This window comes from Triturus cristatus, chromosome 7 (assembly GCF_964204655.1).
Source record: "Triturus cristatus chromosome 7, aTriCri1.1, whole genome shotgun sequence".
In the NCBI taxonomy this organism is placed as follows: Eukaryota; Metazoa; Chordata; class Amphibia; order Caudata; family Salamandridae; genus Triturus; species Triturus cristatus.
Genome location: NC_140590.1, coordinates 776,654,287 through 776,671,985, shown reverse-complemented (window position 1 = coordinate 776,671,985; position 17,699 = coordinate 776,654,287). Strand labels below are relative to the sequence as shown.

General features: G+C 44.2%; 1 protein-coding gene across 1 annotated transcript in view; it reads left to right on the top strand.

The window, feature by feature from the left end:
- CCDC57 (coiled-coil domain containing 57) overlaps positions 1-17,699 on the top strand; it is a 742,721-nt gene that overhangs the window by 479,384 nt on the left and 245,638 nt on the right. Inside the window, exons 11-12 of the mRNA XM_085617570.1 lie at positions 847-1,075; positions 14,075-14,257. Of these exons, the coding sequence (XP_085473696.1) occupies positions 847-1,075; positions 14,075-14,257 (412 nt within the window). The remainder of the gene's footprint in view (positions 1-846; positions 1,076-14,074; positions 14,258-17,699) is intronic.

Sequence of the window (17,699 nt, the reverse complement as noted above, 5' to 3'; positions counted from 1 at the left end):
TCAAGAGGTTCTATGCACGGTGCCCCCTCACCTAGCATGTCATCTGCTGTTAATGCCCCCAGAGCTGTTATGCTCCAAGTTGCTGCCCCCGCTTTGTACTCAGCTGCATTTCGATCCTGATGCTAAATTAGCCTGACAAATGTTTCTGATGAAGGGAGAAGGGTCATTTAAAGTAAACAAACTTGCTACTGCTGGCCGGGCTGGTTTAAAAAACAAAAAAACAGAAACTCATTAAAACAAGATAAAGGCATGCACGTAGCCAAGCCACTTCAAAGACGATCACAACAAACATAGTCCTGGGCTACTTTGAAAGGGAAAGCGCGCATGGTCGCGCTGCACGTCGTGCCGGCAGGACCAGAAACTCATTAAAAAATAAAGTAGTCCCCCAGAGAACAGACAAAGAACTGTAGTGTGATGAGATAGTACTTAGTCCCTGCTGCATGGGAGGAACAGAAGAGAGAAAGGAGGGACAAAGAGGCAGGACTGACCACTGGCAAGCAAGGATTTTTGAAGGACACTAAAACAATTAAATCAAAAGCTGGGGGAGGACTTTAACCTAACATAAGAAATTACAATAGGTCTCGAATACTCGACCTAAAAATGACAACCTGCTGCATAATTTGACCCTACCCTGCTACTGAATTCCATTAACCATGCCCTTTCCCGGTGCTAGCATTAGAGCTAGCATTTCATGTTAAAAATGTAATTTTACTTCTTTTGTTTTTTATAATGTTTATCCTGCTTTGATACTTTATCAAACAATTTTTTTTCCAAGTCCGTTGGACAACTGCTGTCATTGTGTTTAAAGCAAGCCTTTCAGAGCTTCAGCCTTCTGTCTGATTCTAGGCTGACCCTGGTGGTGGGAAGTACCTTCCAGTAATCGACTTCCCATCTGGAGAGATTCGGAAACTGCAGGAGCAGAACTCTGGGCTCCGGGCAGTCATCGCAGAGATGAGGAAGGAGATGGAGGCCCTCTCTGAGCCCACCGGGCCAGTCGCCCACAGTGAAGCCAAGCCAGATGAGCCAAAACCAGCGGCGTTCCAACAAGACTCTGCTCGGGACTCAATAGAGCCAGGTTGGTGTAAGACAGCATTAGGGGTGGTGACATGGGAATATTTTGAGTGGAACTAGTACTGCCAGCAGTACTGTAGCCAGTGCGCCATGGGCCCTAGTTCAGAGAGTGGCTTCAGTTTCAGTTATAAAACATATTAATAGTCTGGTGTCAGCGGGTCCCGGTGCCGCTTTACCTGCTGCATCAAATAGAAGCTGCTCCCCTGGCTGCCAGGTACGATTTAGAGTAATCTGGGGATACAATGGGATGTCTCAGTAATGCAAAGCTTGGGGTCCTGGAGATTGTTTCATTTTTGTAGTGCTCTTACATGTCACCGGGCTACTTTTTGTAGCATAGATGCAAACTAAAGTATGCACTGGCAAAGCCGCTAAGACTGACCTTGGAAAACGGTGCAATGGTTATTTTTATATTGGAAGGATGTCCTACAAAAATAAAAAGAATACAAAAATGTAAACATGGTGCAATCGACTTTGGCTCTGTTCCCCGCTACGCTCTGCATACGCTCTGCATCACGCTCTGCATTACGCTGCGTTACGCTACACAGTATCACCAGAAACCGCCGATGACGAGGAAGTGCGGGAAGGCGCATCGGAACACCGCGAGAAGGCGCATCAGAAACGCCGGGATAAGGCACATCGGAGTGCCTAGTGAAGGTGCATAGTCTCAAAGTTGGTTAATTGAGCTATAGTACACAGACTGAGTCTGGGCTCTACGCCTAGGGGCCCCGACGGCTCCCAGTGCAGTGTGCTGAGCTGCACCTGGACCATCCGTGTATGGTGGAGGAGAGGACCTTTGGCCCGAGTAAAAGCCCAGCTGTCTATTGATTTGGTTTAGGAGGTGCAGCAGAGCTAGTAGCCATGGAACAGAGGTAAGTGCTGGGCAGGGGGGCTGTGGCAGATCGACCAATAGTGTTGGAAAAGGTTCCAGGCAAGAAAAAGGGACTGCATTTGAAGTTTGTTTAGAAGCCTGTTGGCAACCTAAAGGGAAGGAAGAAGAAGGGCATCAGCCCGCCTGCCCAGTCTGTTTTCCTTGCCCTACCTCGCCTTGTCTCTCCCTCCTTCTCCCCCTTGGAGGTCGCCCGCCCGAGAACAGTGTTGGAGGAAGAACAAGGAGCTGGTTTAGAGAGGCTGTGCAGCTGTGGAGCATTGAATAGCGTGTCCTTGAGGGGGGGCGATCTGGCCTGGTCTGTCCGTCCTTGGTGCTGTGTCTTGGCTATAGGGCCGGTATTGGAGGCATCAGGGGGCTACAGCTCATCTAACCAGGTAAGTCTAAAGTGAACCGTGGTGAACATGAGCTGTGTGTCAGTTTAAGTGCCATCTGGGCGCCGACCAGTGCAGTACTGGGGGGTCCTGTGGTCTTGTGGCCACTGCCTGACTTTCAGGCTTTTAGATTTTGTTGGAACGGCGGCCTGCGAACCGGAGTGTCTCTCTCAGGAATTGAGGGGAAGATTGAGGATTGATAAGTGCAAAATAGAGAGTGGGGTTCAGAGGGGAGTGAGTGGAGAGTGAAGGACATGCTGTCGCCGGAAATGTGAACTTTTTTCCCCCTCCCGATTAAGTGATTAAGTGTTTAACGGTGTGGTGGCAGGAATCAACCAGGCAAGCCCGAAACCCAGAGCGAGATGACTTCTAGAAAATTGCGCTGAGGTCATGTGCTCTCCTCCTCACCAAGTTATAAAGTAAGAAGATCATTTAGCGACACTAGATAATTACAGAATCTCTGCTATAAATCCCACCCTGTTATAACTGTTTTTTTCCGTAAGATGCCTTGAATTGACCCTGAGGTGGCAGCTGTGGTCTAAGAAGGCCAGACCTTTAACTTTCATCCTGTAACGCCTTCAACCTCTTCTTCATTGCCTCTCGCGGTTTCGCTGGAACTTTAAGGTAGCCTTGCCGGGTGCCAGGTGCAGTCTAGTGGAGGGCCCCGGTCTCTGGATCAGATTATTGAAAGAGTGAAGGATGGCTCCAGTGAGCAACCGTTTGACGCACCTCCTGGTACTACTTTGGTTTCTGATTTCTTGCCATCCAGCAGAGTCAGTCAATCATTTTATTAAATAGGACAAAGTAGTCAAAGCAGTCAACGAATGACAGTATGATTGAGGTTATACCGGTTGTTTCACCAGCTCGGGCAGACTTCCTTAAGGGATCAGGTGGGGACGGCGGCCTGGATGATCGCCTTGGTGCTCCCATGGTCAAGAATGCAAAGTTATGTGAGGAGTCATTGCCAGGGGAAGACTTTACATATTTTACATACTTTGCACTCCTTCACATTGATATAGGAGCTCAAAAAAGGGACTGGGGAGACCATTTTGACTGCAGGCATAAGGACAATTAGTTAATGAGTGGACACAGGGGAGAAAACTCTTCAATTGTAAGCTCCTCTCCTAGTCGTCTTTCTATGTCTTTTTTTATACTGTAGTACAAGTCATCTGATTGGTACCTCTATGGAGTCTGCCCATGATGTATTCCTGCCTGATTCTCAACCGAAATGGGGAAATGAGAGAGAGGGTGTGCCCTCCGAATATCTTGTTTGCATTGACATTTATTTTAATTCCATACTGTCCTTATTAGAGAAATCTGTACTGAGTTCTGACCACATACTGGAAATGATTTCTGTAATGCTATTTGAAGTGCAAATTGTAAATAAGTCTGCTACCACTAAACCTATCCCTATGATCCTCCCCCAGATGGGAGAACAGCCAAGTGATTGGCATGCACCATACCTTCCCTCGGGAGAGTCGAGAGACTTCTCCGAACAGGCAGGAACTCCTCTTTTCCTGGTGCCCCCCCATGTCTCCCGTGTGTAATCTTGAAAAGGAAGAGTTATGTTTTAGCACATTATTTGAGGTGGCTGAACTGAGTCCCCCCTTGGAGAAGTCCATCCTTCCCTCTGTTTAAGAAGGGTAGAATGGGGGCGCCGGAGAAATTGAGAAAAACAGGGGCCATGCCAAGCAAACTAAGCTGGTAGGGAGGATGGGTGGGGAGGGGGAGGCGTTAATCTCTACTACTGCTCCTACTCAGGTGTACTCCCCCACATTGTTAGGGAAGGGAGGACTGAAAGTAGGTAAGAGGGATAGTCTAGTATCAAAACATAAGGGAGAAAATATGAAAAAGAAACATAAAAAAAGACGATTTTCCCAAACGGAAAGTGTCAAAATTGCACTTTTCCCGGATTTTGGAAAGCCAGAGCGATACACATTTAATAACGGAGAAGGGAGGCCCTAAAACACCGTTAGCAGATGGCAACCCAAGCGAATACATCAGAGCGCCCATGGCATTAACTGGGAGTCTGAGGGACTCTGGACCTGTTGTATTTCCTCTAACCCGGTTGTCACAATCCCTCCAAGTAATCCATCCCTCCTCTAATGAGTTAGCGCATCCATCGGGCGGGGAAATGCAAATGGGTCACGCCCTCGCTGCAGACAGGGACTGGGGCCATTGACTCCACTGATCCCAGGGTGGATGGTAACCTAGAGGGAGGACCCCAAGCTCCAATTATTACGCAGGTTGGGCCGAATAGAACCCATTTAGGGACCTCATTTCCGTCTGATAGAAATATTGAGGCCCCAACTCTCAATACTGTTTCATACTCGAGTATCCAACACCATGGTGGGACACAAGTTGCCAGCTTTAAGGATAGGGACCCTTTATGGATTCCCTGGAGAGATGCTCCAAAGAAAACTAATGAGGTACAGACAGGTTTATCTCCCATGGTGGATCTGGCTATTTGATAATGAATCCACTCCGGTAAACAGAGGATACATTCTTAGCTTATTATCGGAACTAGAGGCATTAAAGCTGATAGCAAGCAAGGATATTTTAAATGTGATGATTAATGTACATGACACTGTCACTTTTTGCTCCCTGATAGTGGTCAATTTGGTTTTGAAGAATTGTGAGCATTTTTTGAAACGAGGGCTTGATATAACACCTGTTAATGAATATGAGGAATATCAAACTGCGGGCTCCAAAACCCATCATTTCAAAGTTTCTAGGGCTACTAATTCAGTGGCGCTAGATGCATTGGGCCCCAATACTGAGTATTCTGTAGACAAGGGAGCATTATAGTCCCCCTGTATAAAAAAGGACCGAAAACGGTGCCGGCTAGTTTTAGACAGATTGCCCTTCTGGATGCCTCAGGCAAACTATTTGCAAAAAGCATACTATGTCATCTACAACAATGGGTTTATGATCAGAATATTCTTCCACCGGAACAAGCTGGTTATAGAAAGAACCATGGCACCCTTGATAATATAGCGGTTGTTCAGACAATTGTAGAGAAATATGTTTTCTCCCGAGGTATGCCAATGTATACAGCTTTTATTGATTTCTCCACGGTGTTTGACAAAGTGGACCGCCAGACGCTGTTGAGAAAACTTGTCCTCCTTAACATACCATATCATCTTTTGGGTCTTATTATGGAATTGCATACAGACACCTAGTGCCAGGTTCTGAAGGGAGGTACGCGGGGGAAATTAGAACGCATAACGGGCTCAAGCAGGGTTGCCTATTAGCACCACTTTTATTTTATTTGTATTTTGCTGATCTCCCTGGCACCCTGAATTATGTAAGGGGGGGGGGGGCAAAATTGATACAATGCCCGTTGGCTCTCTATTATATGAAGATGATGTTGCAATATTCGATCTAACTCCTATTGGCATGCTTCGTCGGCTGGATGCCCTAAGTAAATATGCAGAGGCTCACTTCCTGAAAATTAATATTGCAAAAAGCAAGATTTTGGTTTTTCATAAGAAGGGGCTCAGAATAAAGAGACGTCTAAGATGGATGCTTGGTTCTGAAAAACTGGAACTGGTTGACTCGTACCTATATCTTGGGAAGGTTTTTTCTAAGACAGGCCGAGATTTGGAGCATACTAAACACTGTGTTAGCAAAGCTGTCTCCCAGGCAAGTGCATTAAACAGATTCTATAAAACTTGCAGGAGACGCCATTTTGGCCATGTTTTATTTGTTTTTAAGGTCAAAATCCCTCGCTCGTTAATATATGCTGCCGAGGTGTTGGACATGAATTATTGGCTCTCTTTTGATAAGGTGGAAGGACAAATCCTGCGTCAAATTTGCAATTTAAATTCTTTGGCTGCTCCACATGTACTGCGCCTTGAATTTGGATTAGTCTCGTCCTTCATTTTATCCCTGACAGCGGTTCTTAGGTGGGGTAACTCCCTCTTTTGGGGGTAGGAGGGTACACTTAGGGCTGCCCTGACAATAGAAATTTTTTGACACGCTAAAGGAAAAATCTACGTTTTGCATGTGCAAATGATGCATTCGGTCTTAGTTTGAACCCCGCTTCTCCTATTTCTAAATCTGTGCTGAAACAGCTTTTAAAGAAGCCTAGATCCCCTATCACTTTGGCGAGAGACGCTGCCTCAAGTCAGTCCAGGTCCAATAATGAGGCGGTCAGTGGGAGTGCCTTGGGGAATAAACCACAGCCTTATTTAACTTGGAATATCCCTCACTGGATTAGAAGGCTGATACTACTACTGAGATTTAATTGGCTGCCTCTAAGAGAAGTCACTGGTATCTGGAATAAAACACCTGGAGAGAAGAGAATTTGTCAATTGTGCCAGTTGCAAATCCAAGATCTAAATCATGTTTTATTTGTATGTTCAAAGCTGCAAAGTGCCAGGCGAGTGTTCTTAAAGCCAGTTTTTATCAATTTAATATTCACTATGCTCAGGAGGCACGATCTTTGGTTTTGTTCCCTCCGAATGAAATGGTTTGTTTTAAGATATATACATTTTTTAAAACATTTCTGCCTATTTATTAGTGTAATCAAAGAAGGGGACAGTAGGGCTTTTTAAGGAGGTCCAGCATACATGCCCTGGTCAAGATACTAAAAAGAGAGGTATGCCGTTCCTACAGGGGAGATGGGGGAGATTATAATAAGGCGGAATCAAAAGAAGGAATCAATAGCTGTATCACAAAAGGAGGTGGGGAATCCTTCCTTTCGGAATTTGTGCCCTCACACAGCCAGCCCGCTGGGTGTCATGCTTCATCATAGGGCATGCTCCTCGTCGGGTCGGCGCTGCAGTACCCGACGGGCACCCTATGCCGGGGCTCTTTGGTGGAGATCTTTTTTCCTGGCGGTTTGGTGCAGTGGGTGTAAGGGGCCTATGGAGTGTAGAAGTATGTGTGCGTGGTGAGTTGGAACAGGAAGAGTTAGGCAAAACAATTTTAATGACCCTGCTTTCCGCCCTTATTTAAAAAGGAGTGGCGACTCTCTGCAATTATGTTGCAGGGTATTGCGCTCAGTCTCATGCGGTCGGCCTGTTTCTTGCCTTATAGTCCGGTTGATCTAGCGACAGTTCCTCAGGACCTTGTGAAAATGGTGAATCTACACTAGTGATTAAGTGAGATGGTGTCTTAACCTAATGTTACCTTAATAAGGTGTAGTACCTGTTGATGTGGCAGCCAATCTATAAAACAAACAAACAATTAGTGTAGCGAAACATAGAAAGACTGCTTAATTCCTAGGATCACCCCGTTCAACATAGTGTACACTCACATAACTATGGTGGACCTTATTAGGTGGAAGTGGCTGAGCAAATGTGAAAACAGCCGTTCTTATGTCACAATGATTAAGTGCACCGTAAACAGTAAAACCAAGTGACATGTTTAGCACAGTGAGAGAGTGTGGTATTAAGAAGCAGCAGAAAGGTGAGATGGTACAACTCCCGTAAATATTAAAAGCAAATGGCCTCATCAAATCGCGGAATGTGTAAGACACGTTAAAGTAACATGTGGGTGCCCGTCGGGTATTGCAGCGCCGACCTGACGAGGAGCATGGCCTATGATGAAGCAAGACACCCAGCGGGCTGGGTGTGTGAGGGCACCAATTCCGAAAGGAAGGATTCCCCACCTCCTTTCGTGATACAGCTTCTTGGAAAAATAACGCCACTTTTTGTGTAACATCTCAGCCACTGTAGTTGAAGAACCTCCCAGGTTCTTTTCTCTACTCTGGTGAATCAAGAGCACCACTCTTCTCCTTGTTATGTAGAAAGTGGTTGAATTGTTTTCCCCATTGAGGATGTGTAGCGCCCTATTGCTGTTCCAGCTAGGTTTGGACTATTTTAATTTCATTATATACATACATTGAAGTTGCATTATATTCTCTTGCTTCTTGTTATTCTTCATTCCCAAGTTGTTTGGAATGATCTATAATTCCTGGAAGGAATAAAAAGTGTCTCCGAGTGAAAGGTGTCACCACTAATTGTCTTGGAGCTCCATATAGTGGTCCTTAAGTGCTCATAGGCCACAACACTTAAACTCGCACAACTAGCCCTGATGCTGTTTATTCCACCCACCAGTGACATTATCTTGCTGCTTCCCTCTTTTGAGCGGTCTGCTGCCTCTTTTGCAATCTCCAATCCCTAAATTGGGTATTTTCTTATTATTTCTCAATTTCAGTTGGCTAAAGAGAAATAGGACAAAACATTTCCCCTGTTTTCTTTGCATTCAGATTTAGATGGGCTTCAAGCAATGTATTGGTGTGACAGTTCTTGGTAGCTGATCCTAAAAAGGCCTCCTTATTGTGTGTATAATATTGTCACCCTCTGAGTTCTTGTCCTTTTGTGTAATGTAATGTGTAATGTAATGTAAAATGTAATGTAATGATCCATTTATAGAACGCAGCTGTCACTCCGAGGAGCATCATGGCGCTAAACGGAAACCAGGGATAGGGACTTCGAAATCTGGTTGGCTGCTGATGGTTGTTATAGGGACCTCAGATCGGGATTTTGTAGAGAGAATCAGATGCGCTGAAAATCCAGGTTTTTAGAACTTTCCTGAACTGGGACTCGGAAGTGAACTGGCGAAGCTGTGGAGGGAGTTTGTTCCATGCCTTTGAGCCCAGCACTATAAGTGACTTTCCTCCCTTCGTTGCCAGTCTAAAAGCCGGTATTTTTAGCAGATTGGCCTTTGATGATCTTAAACATCGGGAAGGAACGTATCGTTTAAAGCGTGTATGAAGGTATTGGGGGCCCAAGGAGTGGAAGGCCCTAAAGGTGATGAGGAGGACCTTGAAAAGAACGCGTTTGTGAATTGGCAGCCAATGAAGTGTGTTTAGAGCCGCTGATGCAGATGATTTTCTGGGCCACCTCAGTACTAGTCGTGCTGCAGCATGCTGGACCATTTGTAACCTATGCAGGACTGACTTATTGTTACCTGCATAAAGGCTATTACAGTAATCTAGCCTTGATGTAATAAGGGCTACGGCCACTGTTTGCTTTGCTGAAAAGGGACTCAGATCAAAGAATCTCTTTAAGGTTTTAATAATATGGAAGCAAGTGCCAGCGACTGCTGTTTAAATGACAGAGTAGTGTCAAATTTGATTCCCAAATTCCTAACCACATTTACTGTATTTGAAGGAGGTGGTATTTGCTGGCCACCAACATTTAGGTGAGAAAAGGTGGTCTTGGCCTAGATGTAGAATTTCAGTTTATTCGGAATTGCACTTAAGATGGTTTGCATTCATCCAACTGAAGATTGCAGTGAGACATCTGCGTAGGTTATCTTCTGCCTGTGTGGTGTTATTCTCTAATACCAGGATAAGCTGCGTATCATCCGCATATGAGATGGTATCAATATTGAAGGACGATATCATCGTAATCAATGGAGCCATATAGGCATTAAAGAGAGTTGGACTAAAGCTCGATCCTTGCGGTACCCCTGAAAGGAGGGCCTTCTCTTGTGATTTATATTGGCCAAGTGTGATCACTTGCTTGCGATCCTGCAGGAAGTTTTTTATCCATGCCAGGACTGTACCCGTGAGGCCAAAGGAAGCAAGGCGGTCTAAGAGGATGGCATGTGAGACCGTGTCGAAGGCCGCCGACAGGTCTAACAATGCCAATACTGCTCTTTTGCCTTGATCCATAGCGGCTTTGAGATTTTCAGCCGTATACAATAAAGCAGATTCTGTAGAGTGCTGGGCTCTGAAACCAGATTGATTGGGATGGAGCAGATTTGTTTTCTCCAGGTAAGTTGTAAGTTGCTTGTTTACAAATTTTTATGTCAGCTTACATAGACTTGGTAAGAGAGAGATGGGGCGCAAGTTTGATAGGGTAGTAGGGTCCGGAATTTGTTTCTTTTGGAGGGGCTTTACCACTGCGAGTTTCCAATCAGCTGGGATCTTAGCAGTGGAAAGAGAGGAATTTATTTTGTTGTTTATATTGGGGTTCACAGTATCCATCAAAGTGTGTAATAATACTGGGGGGCAAGGGTCAAAAGGGGAACCGGATTTTATTGCCAGAATTGCCTGACGCGATTCTTCGAGGGAGATTGTTTTAAAAATACGCATACACGTTTTGTCCGGATCTGCCGACAGATCTTTATTAGTGAAGGTGAGGATAGGCGGAGGGAAATCTTTTTGTAAAATTCGAACTTTCTCTTCAAAAAAATCTGCAATGTCATTTCAGAGTCTCTGAGAGGGGGGAAATCTCTTGTTGTATACTTTTAGGGTTCGTAAATTGATTGACTATTTTAAAAATCATTTTCTGGTTTGCCTTGGTGTTATTAATTGCCTCAGTGTAGTAGGCTTTTTTGGTAGCCTTAATCAAAGCATGGTATTTCCTAAGGGCTACTTTGAAATTGTTAAGCTCTGTATCCTCATAATTTCGGCGCCATCTGCGCTCTAATGTCCTGACCTGGCTTTGTAGTTCTTTTAGAGCTTGTGAATACCATGGGGCCGAGGGCCTTTTGTTTGGTCTGATTTGATGTGGAACCGGAGGTGCCAACCGATCTTTCAGGGCACACATCCATTGACCAAAGAGCTGGGTATCAGTGATAGGATCTCCTAGCAGGTTTGGTCTACACTTCAGTGCTTCCAAGAGCAAATCTGGGTGAGATGTTAGTTCCTTCCATCTGGATTTGACCTGTTGAGGGGCCTTGGTGTTATTTTCCCTAGATGGGGCCTCCTTTTTGACCAAATTTCAAAAGGGATACATTTATGATCGGTCCATGTTTGCTCAACTGGGGGCTTAACCTTAAGAGTATTCAGGTTAGAGCAAATACAGTCCAGCGTATGGCCTGCACTATGTGTGGTATCTAAGGAGCATTGTTCTAGACCAAGTATATCCATTATCTCCTTGAAGCAAGTTGCCCCTGGGTCATTTTGTGAATCCAAGTGTAGATTAACGTCACCTAACACCGTAAGGTTGGAGAATCTAAGAGCTAATGTACTTATTACTTCTCCAATGTTATCTAGAAAGTCTTTATAGGGTCCGGGTGGACTGTAAAAGAGTACTCCCCAAAAATAAAAGGAGTCATGTAGCTGAAGACAGAAACTGACTCCCTCTGCTCCTATTAAGTCAGGTAGTTGAGCTATGGAACATCTCAGGGAGCTAAGATAGATGATTGCCAGGCCTTCCACACGTTGCTCTAATCTGTCCAATCTCTGAATGAGATATCCGGGGGGGAGGGCATTCGCAATATCTGGATTGCACCAGGCCTTTAGCCATGTTTTGGTCAAAAAAAGACAATCAAGATTTTCATTAGTTAATAAGTCATAAATGTGAAGTGCATGTTTATCCATGGACCTAGCATTTATGAGGCCACTGCGCAGACTGCTCAGCGGGGCACTTTTTTTATGACTTGGTGGGGCCTGAGTGTGATGGAACGTCTTTTTGCAGGATTTACAGCAAATCGGACCCACCCATGTGGCAGCATCTAATATGTTGTGACACATGGTGGCTGCTGAATTAAATGACAGTAAAAACTCCCTTGTAAGTGAGGGGCCTGACAGAGGCGATGTAGTATTTCTGGCCCTTGTCCCGCTCCAGGCGCGGACGGGCGGAGGCGGTCTTGCCTTTGGCACGGCAGTGGCGCACCCGCTGCACGTTGGCGCCATCTGCAGTTAATATTGCTGCTAGGCAGACGGTAGGAGCAGGAGACTAGACCGTCTCTTCAACAAAATGGCCCCCGCAAAGTGTCCTACAGGAAGTAGGAACATTTGAGTCAGGCGCTAGGTCGCGTTCTTGCCTCCCTCCAAACAATCAGCACAAGCTGTGGTGGACCGGGGAGAGGAACGACGGCCACAGTGCTAGGAGCGGTGAGTGTGCATTTAAAAAACACAGTAGTAAGGGTGAAACGTAAAGCTTAAACACCAAGCAATTTTGACTGAGCAATTTAAAATATACACAAGATCGTAATTTTAAAAGAAATGTAAAAAAAGTACTGGTTGCAGAGAGCGTGTCCCCACCATGCGAACTCTGCTGCTCACCCCCGATCTATGAAGCAGCTATTATTTGTGCAAAATATATTCTCAGGGCCAAGGAACAGTTTCAAATCCATGTCAAGGAAGGGACAAGTATCGAAGGAGACTCCTGACTCCATTTTGGGATGTTAGCTCTTGCGCACAGTCTTAACATTGTCAAGCCATCAACACCTGCGTGAACACTGCAGCACACTTGGAGCACTCTGAAAACAATCCGTGTTCCCAAGCCAAAATCCCCTACAGATGATCGGGAGCTATGGGCCACTGTGTGGGAATAAATGAATCTCTTTCAGGGTTGTAGTGTAATATGACCAATAAAAGCGTTTACTGCGTCTAGTTGTCACGTCACATGAATCGCAAGAAACGTCTGCATCCTCCTCAAAAACAGCTGTGGGTAGTGGGTTTATTCCCGTTGTCAACCGAATCAGCTCTTAGCATAGAAATGTCCGACTTGGCTTTTGTGGGCCCAAGAGTTATTCCTTAACCTTTGGTTCCAGTTCAGACTGCAGTATCAACATTCCATGTTCAGAAAATGACCAAGAACTTGATCCTTTGGAGCATCTCTCAGTTCCTCCTGAGGAGTGTTTTTGGAGTTCTGTCAGGGAGATGGAGCTCGCCTATTCCACAGTGTTAACCAGATGATGTGGAGTCTCCCTTTTATTTTGTTTTTGCTCAAGGCTCCCCAGTGTACCTCACCAATGTACCTCGAGTGGTACTAAACATGTATGGTGACACTGTTAGCCAGGTCCTTCCTAATGACCTTACTCCTTCCACATTGGAAACCAGGATATCTGCATTTGATGAGAAATCCACATCAGGCTGCTCAGTGTTCCAGATGATGATGCCAGAGGCTAAGTATGCTTTGTGCTTTTTCACATGACCTAGTAACTTTGATGCTTTTCTCAGACACTGGTACATGTGTGCATTGACTGGAGAATGTTTGGGACAGTGATGGCGACAAATGCAGACATTCTAAAGGTACTAACCATGACAAACATACCTAGAGTTAACATTGACTGGCCTCAAGTGGAATCTGTTACTGTTGTCATTTCATTGCCTGAAACATCACAGAATCCTTCTTCCCTTGCCATGCTGATGACAACAGAAGAAAGTGTGAACATCTCACACGCTGCTCATCTAATGCAAAAACAGACTAATTGACCTATGTTTCTAAGGAAGGGATGGTGTAGCTATACCATGTCCCCTGTGCAGTGAGCGCAACTCCAGCTGCATCTTTCCAGTTCCAGTCGCAGTGGTCAAACTCTTCGTGCAGAGCTCCAGGTGCAGGGTATCAAGTGCAGCATTGAGATGCAGTGCCCCAGATTAATATGCAGTGCACACGCCTAACGTGCAGTGTGTCAGCAGTAGTGCCTGAGCTCAATGTATAGTAGTGCTGTAGCCTCAAGTGAAGTGCCCTGGCTCTAACCACAGCTGCCCCAGAGGGATACCGTCTCTGTTACACATTTAGGGCCAAAGATCCATGTACAGAGACCCAACTCTATAAGTTGTGCATCTGCTTCTCTGCAGCACCGAATAGATTCTCAACTCCAGGTTCAGGCCAGCTCCAGGTTATTGCCCCAGACCTACTGCTCCGGACCAACAATCCGTGCACTCCATCTCCAGCGATAGTGGCCCAGGTCTAGATGCAGTGTACGGCTCCAGGCGCAGGGCCCTCTCCGAGGTCATGTCCTGAGCCTCTCTGAAACAACAGCCATGCTCTAGGTCAATATTGTTATAATTTATTCTTTGATTACAATGAAAATATGTTCCCTTTAGGTTACGTCGTATCTCTGGAGGACGAAGTACGAATTTTGAAGCAGAAATGCAGGACTGCAGAGGAACAGATAGAAGAGTTGTCCAGAGCTCCTAGAAGATCACCCCCGGTGACCCCTGTGCCAAAAGTTTCAGCTGAGAACGCTTACATCCAGAGCCACGTGCAGGCCTTGAATGAGACCATAGGTAGGTGTGCAGAGTGGTAAAGCAGAATTACAAAAAACACTATACCTTTAGAATTTTATAACAAAAGGGGAGTTGGCAACATATGACCAGCAAACTAATAGCCAGTGCATAGACATTTAGCAGTAGGAAAACGATAAATACTTCTGCTATATTCCATGTGTGTTGAGTCACAAAACCGAATCTAAGTAACATTGCTATAATAATCACATTACCACCTTAGCCAGAAATGCTAAACACACAAAGTAGATAACAAAATGAACTGCACTGCCCCCAGAATCTGTGTTAGAAAACCAACTAAATCTACCAAGTCAGTTCTTGAGGTCAACTGTACCACGATCTCCTGATGGTTCCTAAATCATGATTCAAAGTGAGAAGTGATGGTAAATTTGTGGATCAGGAGCCCTCCCTCTGTTCTTAAATAATATAAAGATCTTTCTCTTTAATGATTCTCCACCACTGTTGTTGATAACCGGGCTGATAGTGATGTTAGCTTTAATCTTGTTCTATGTGCTTGGAGGCATTTCAGTTAGTGTTGTGTGAAATAAAGCAAATTAAAATAAGCAAGTTAAATCCTGGGATTACTTACTGGTAATTTTCAATGCTCAGATATAGCGTTTTGTAAATAAATAAATAATACAACTTTATTGTCTGGTTAATAAAAATCATTGCAATCATAAGAAAATGGAAAATCATATGCGCGGTAGTTCATAAGATAAGTTTAAGAAAAATATAAAAAGAGAGCCCGTTAAAATTTCATCAATTTCAACAAATATGCTACAAATATTGTGAGGATTTAGGGATAACATGCCATACTAAAACATTGATATCACTTAATGCGAGGTGGGTCGCACACCGCTCGTCATACTAGCAAATAGCCCCATAGGATTCTGGAGGATGTAGTGACAGCGGCGGGTACACCTATGCCACGAGTATATAGTTAAAATGCCATCCCTGGACACGTGTTTCGAGATATCACTTAAACACATCCTAAAAATAGCATATCAGTTGTCATTAGTCACCATAGACTCAGTGGACATTTAGATAGCCGATAAAATTCCTCCGTGCATACATGTCATCATTACATTATTCTGTTTTGGATCCAGGGCAATAAAGTGCCTCTGTGCTTAATTCACCATACTGAACTATATTATTAAAATCACTTTTTATAAGAATTAAACAATGAACATTGTAATCAGTATCGGGTTATTAAGATGCCTCTAGATCAATAAAGTGCCTACGTGCTACATCTTGGTGCTGCACAAAGCTATATACGCTATAATTCAATGGGCAGCTGAGGGATCAATAAAGTGCTTCCGTGCATACAAGTAATTGCTGGTAATTTTTAATGCTCGGATACAGCTTGCGCTATCCATCATGATCAGACACTCTGTTACACTCTGTTACCCTGAAACCCTAAAAAGCCATAATAAATATGTTCTCATGTCTCCTCCTCAACAATAAAACAGAGTTCTGTACGAGAGAGATTGCGCCTCTTGCATTACTTCTCTAGTCATCATAAGTCAAGGACCCAAGTCATCTCCAAGAACTGTGGCAGTGATTTAGCTGCTATGAGGGAGCCAAAATCAAGTATTAAAATGACTGTTAAATATCCCAAATATTACCACCTTATTCCTCTTTCTCACCCCAGTCTATATACTCAAAAAACACCATTTTGGTATGCCTTTCTCTTGATCCCAAGAAATCAAACTTACCCCATTAGACCACTAACGTGCATATTGAAATTGAAACATCTGTTTTAATGAATACGGACACATTTTAAACCAATTCCGCCTGAAGCATGACGAGTACACTGGAGTCAAAATCCAAAGTCGGCTTTTCACCTACAAGTAAAAAAAGCTGACATGCAGTGGGGTACAAATATCTACGAGATGACTCCAGCCTCCATCTAACAAGCAGCCGTAGTCCAAAGCAGCCGCAGTCCAAGTCAACCTCTCTTGCGCAGGCCTCCAAATGAACAATTCCATCTTGTCATTGTCACTTCCAAAGACTCTCTTTACTCACCTACTCAAGGGGGAGGAAGATTTCATTCACCCCAGCTGTGCTGTTACAAACTTTCCAGACAGATCTTCCCACTGACGTAGTCAGCTGATGGTTCAAAATAAATCCATGCCTCTTTACTTACATCCTCTTTACTTACATCAGTGTTTTATCAGGTAAGACTGATAAAAAAAGAAACTCAGTGAAGTCTCCTCTTTTTGATGGAAAGCAGAGATTATTTTATGGAGAAATTCATGACCCGACCAAATTACTAATCATTCAAGGATTACCATAAAATAGGAAGGTCTGCATGCTAGTGCCCCCAGCAGTCCAAGCATCAGACTGAAGCTATTACCACCGTGGAATGTAAGTGACGGGTTAGAAACATCCAAGAGGGGTTTCAATGGATTTTCTTGAAGAGAAGCCAGAACTGAGTCACTGGTCTAACTGCTTGTTGAAGATGAATTGTGTGTGTTTTTTTTTTTTTTTTTTACAGTTTTTAGAATGTTTCATACCATGAGAGATATGATGAGTTGTCAAATAATTTTGCACCTCCCTAGATCACCTGTCCACATGTTGGTACTGAAAGTAATTGGTAGTTAAGAGGTGTATTTGCCTGTGGCTCTGAATGTGGCATCGTTTGCTCAATTTCTCCTAAAATCTCAAACATTTTTCCCTCCCAAAATTGGGTTTCTCAGAATTACCATATTTCTTTCTTATTAGGAATTCTTAGGCTCCCAGCAGCCCCTAATTAAATCCTTGTAGCAAAATTGACGAATTAAGCTAGCTAGATCCTAGGACCTGACCTTCTATACACTAGATGTAGCTTGCGCTTTCAGCCCTGACCCCTTAATCTTCACACTTATAACCTCAGATGTTGGCTGTAGGCTGTAGTGGTTTGAAATGATGGGCTCTGCAGAGAATTGAGAGCCACTAGAAGCCTTCTGTCTGTACCCACAACCAGCTGATGTACCCCATGCAGCACCACCACACGCACCCTTGATTTGCTGTCTTCAGAGCAAAACAAGCGACCTGTGAGTTAACGGGAAAGGCAAATTCGTTCTGACCATGGAGACAGTAGAACATCTGCTTACTTGTCTCCCACCTCTTGGAACATGGTAATTAATATGAAATGTATACAATGAGACTAAACTCTAAATATATCTGTCAGTGCTAGCTCAAATCTTCAGCAAAATCTGCTGAAAATTTCAGGGGCCTAACAAAAATTATGTGAAAATGTGAATAGCCGGGTCAGTGTGCTAGCTCTTGTGTTGTCCATTGTCCAAATGTGAACTTAAGATTCTGTCAAAACTGAGTTTCTGCCTGAGCCAATCCGAAATTCTTTGGCGTGCAGTGCCTGTGATCCTGTTTCACTTTGCCTGTTCAAATAAGATCTTTCCTCTATATTGTCCGTTCACATAGTTGCCTGATCATTTATTAATGA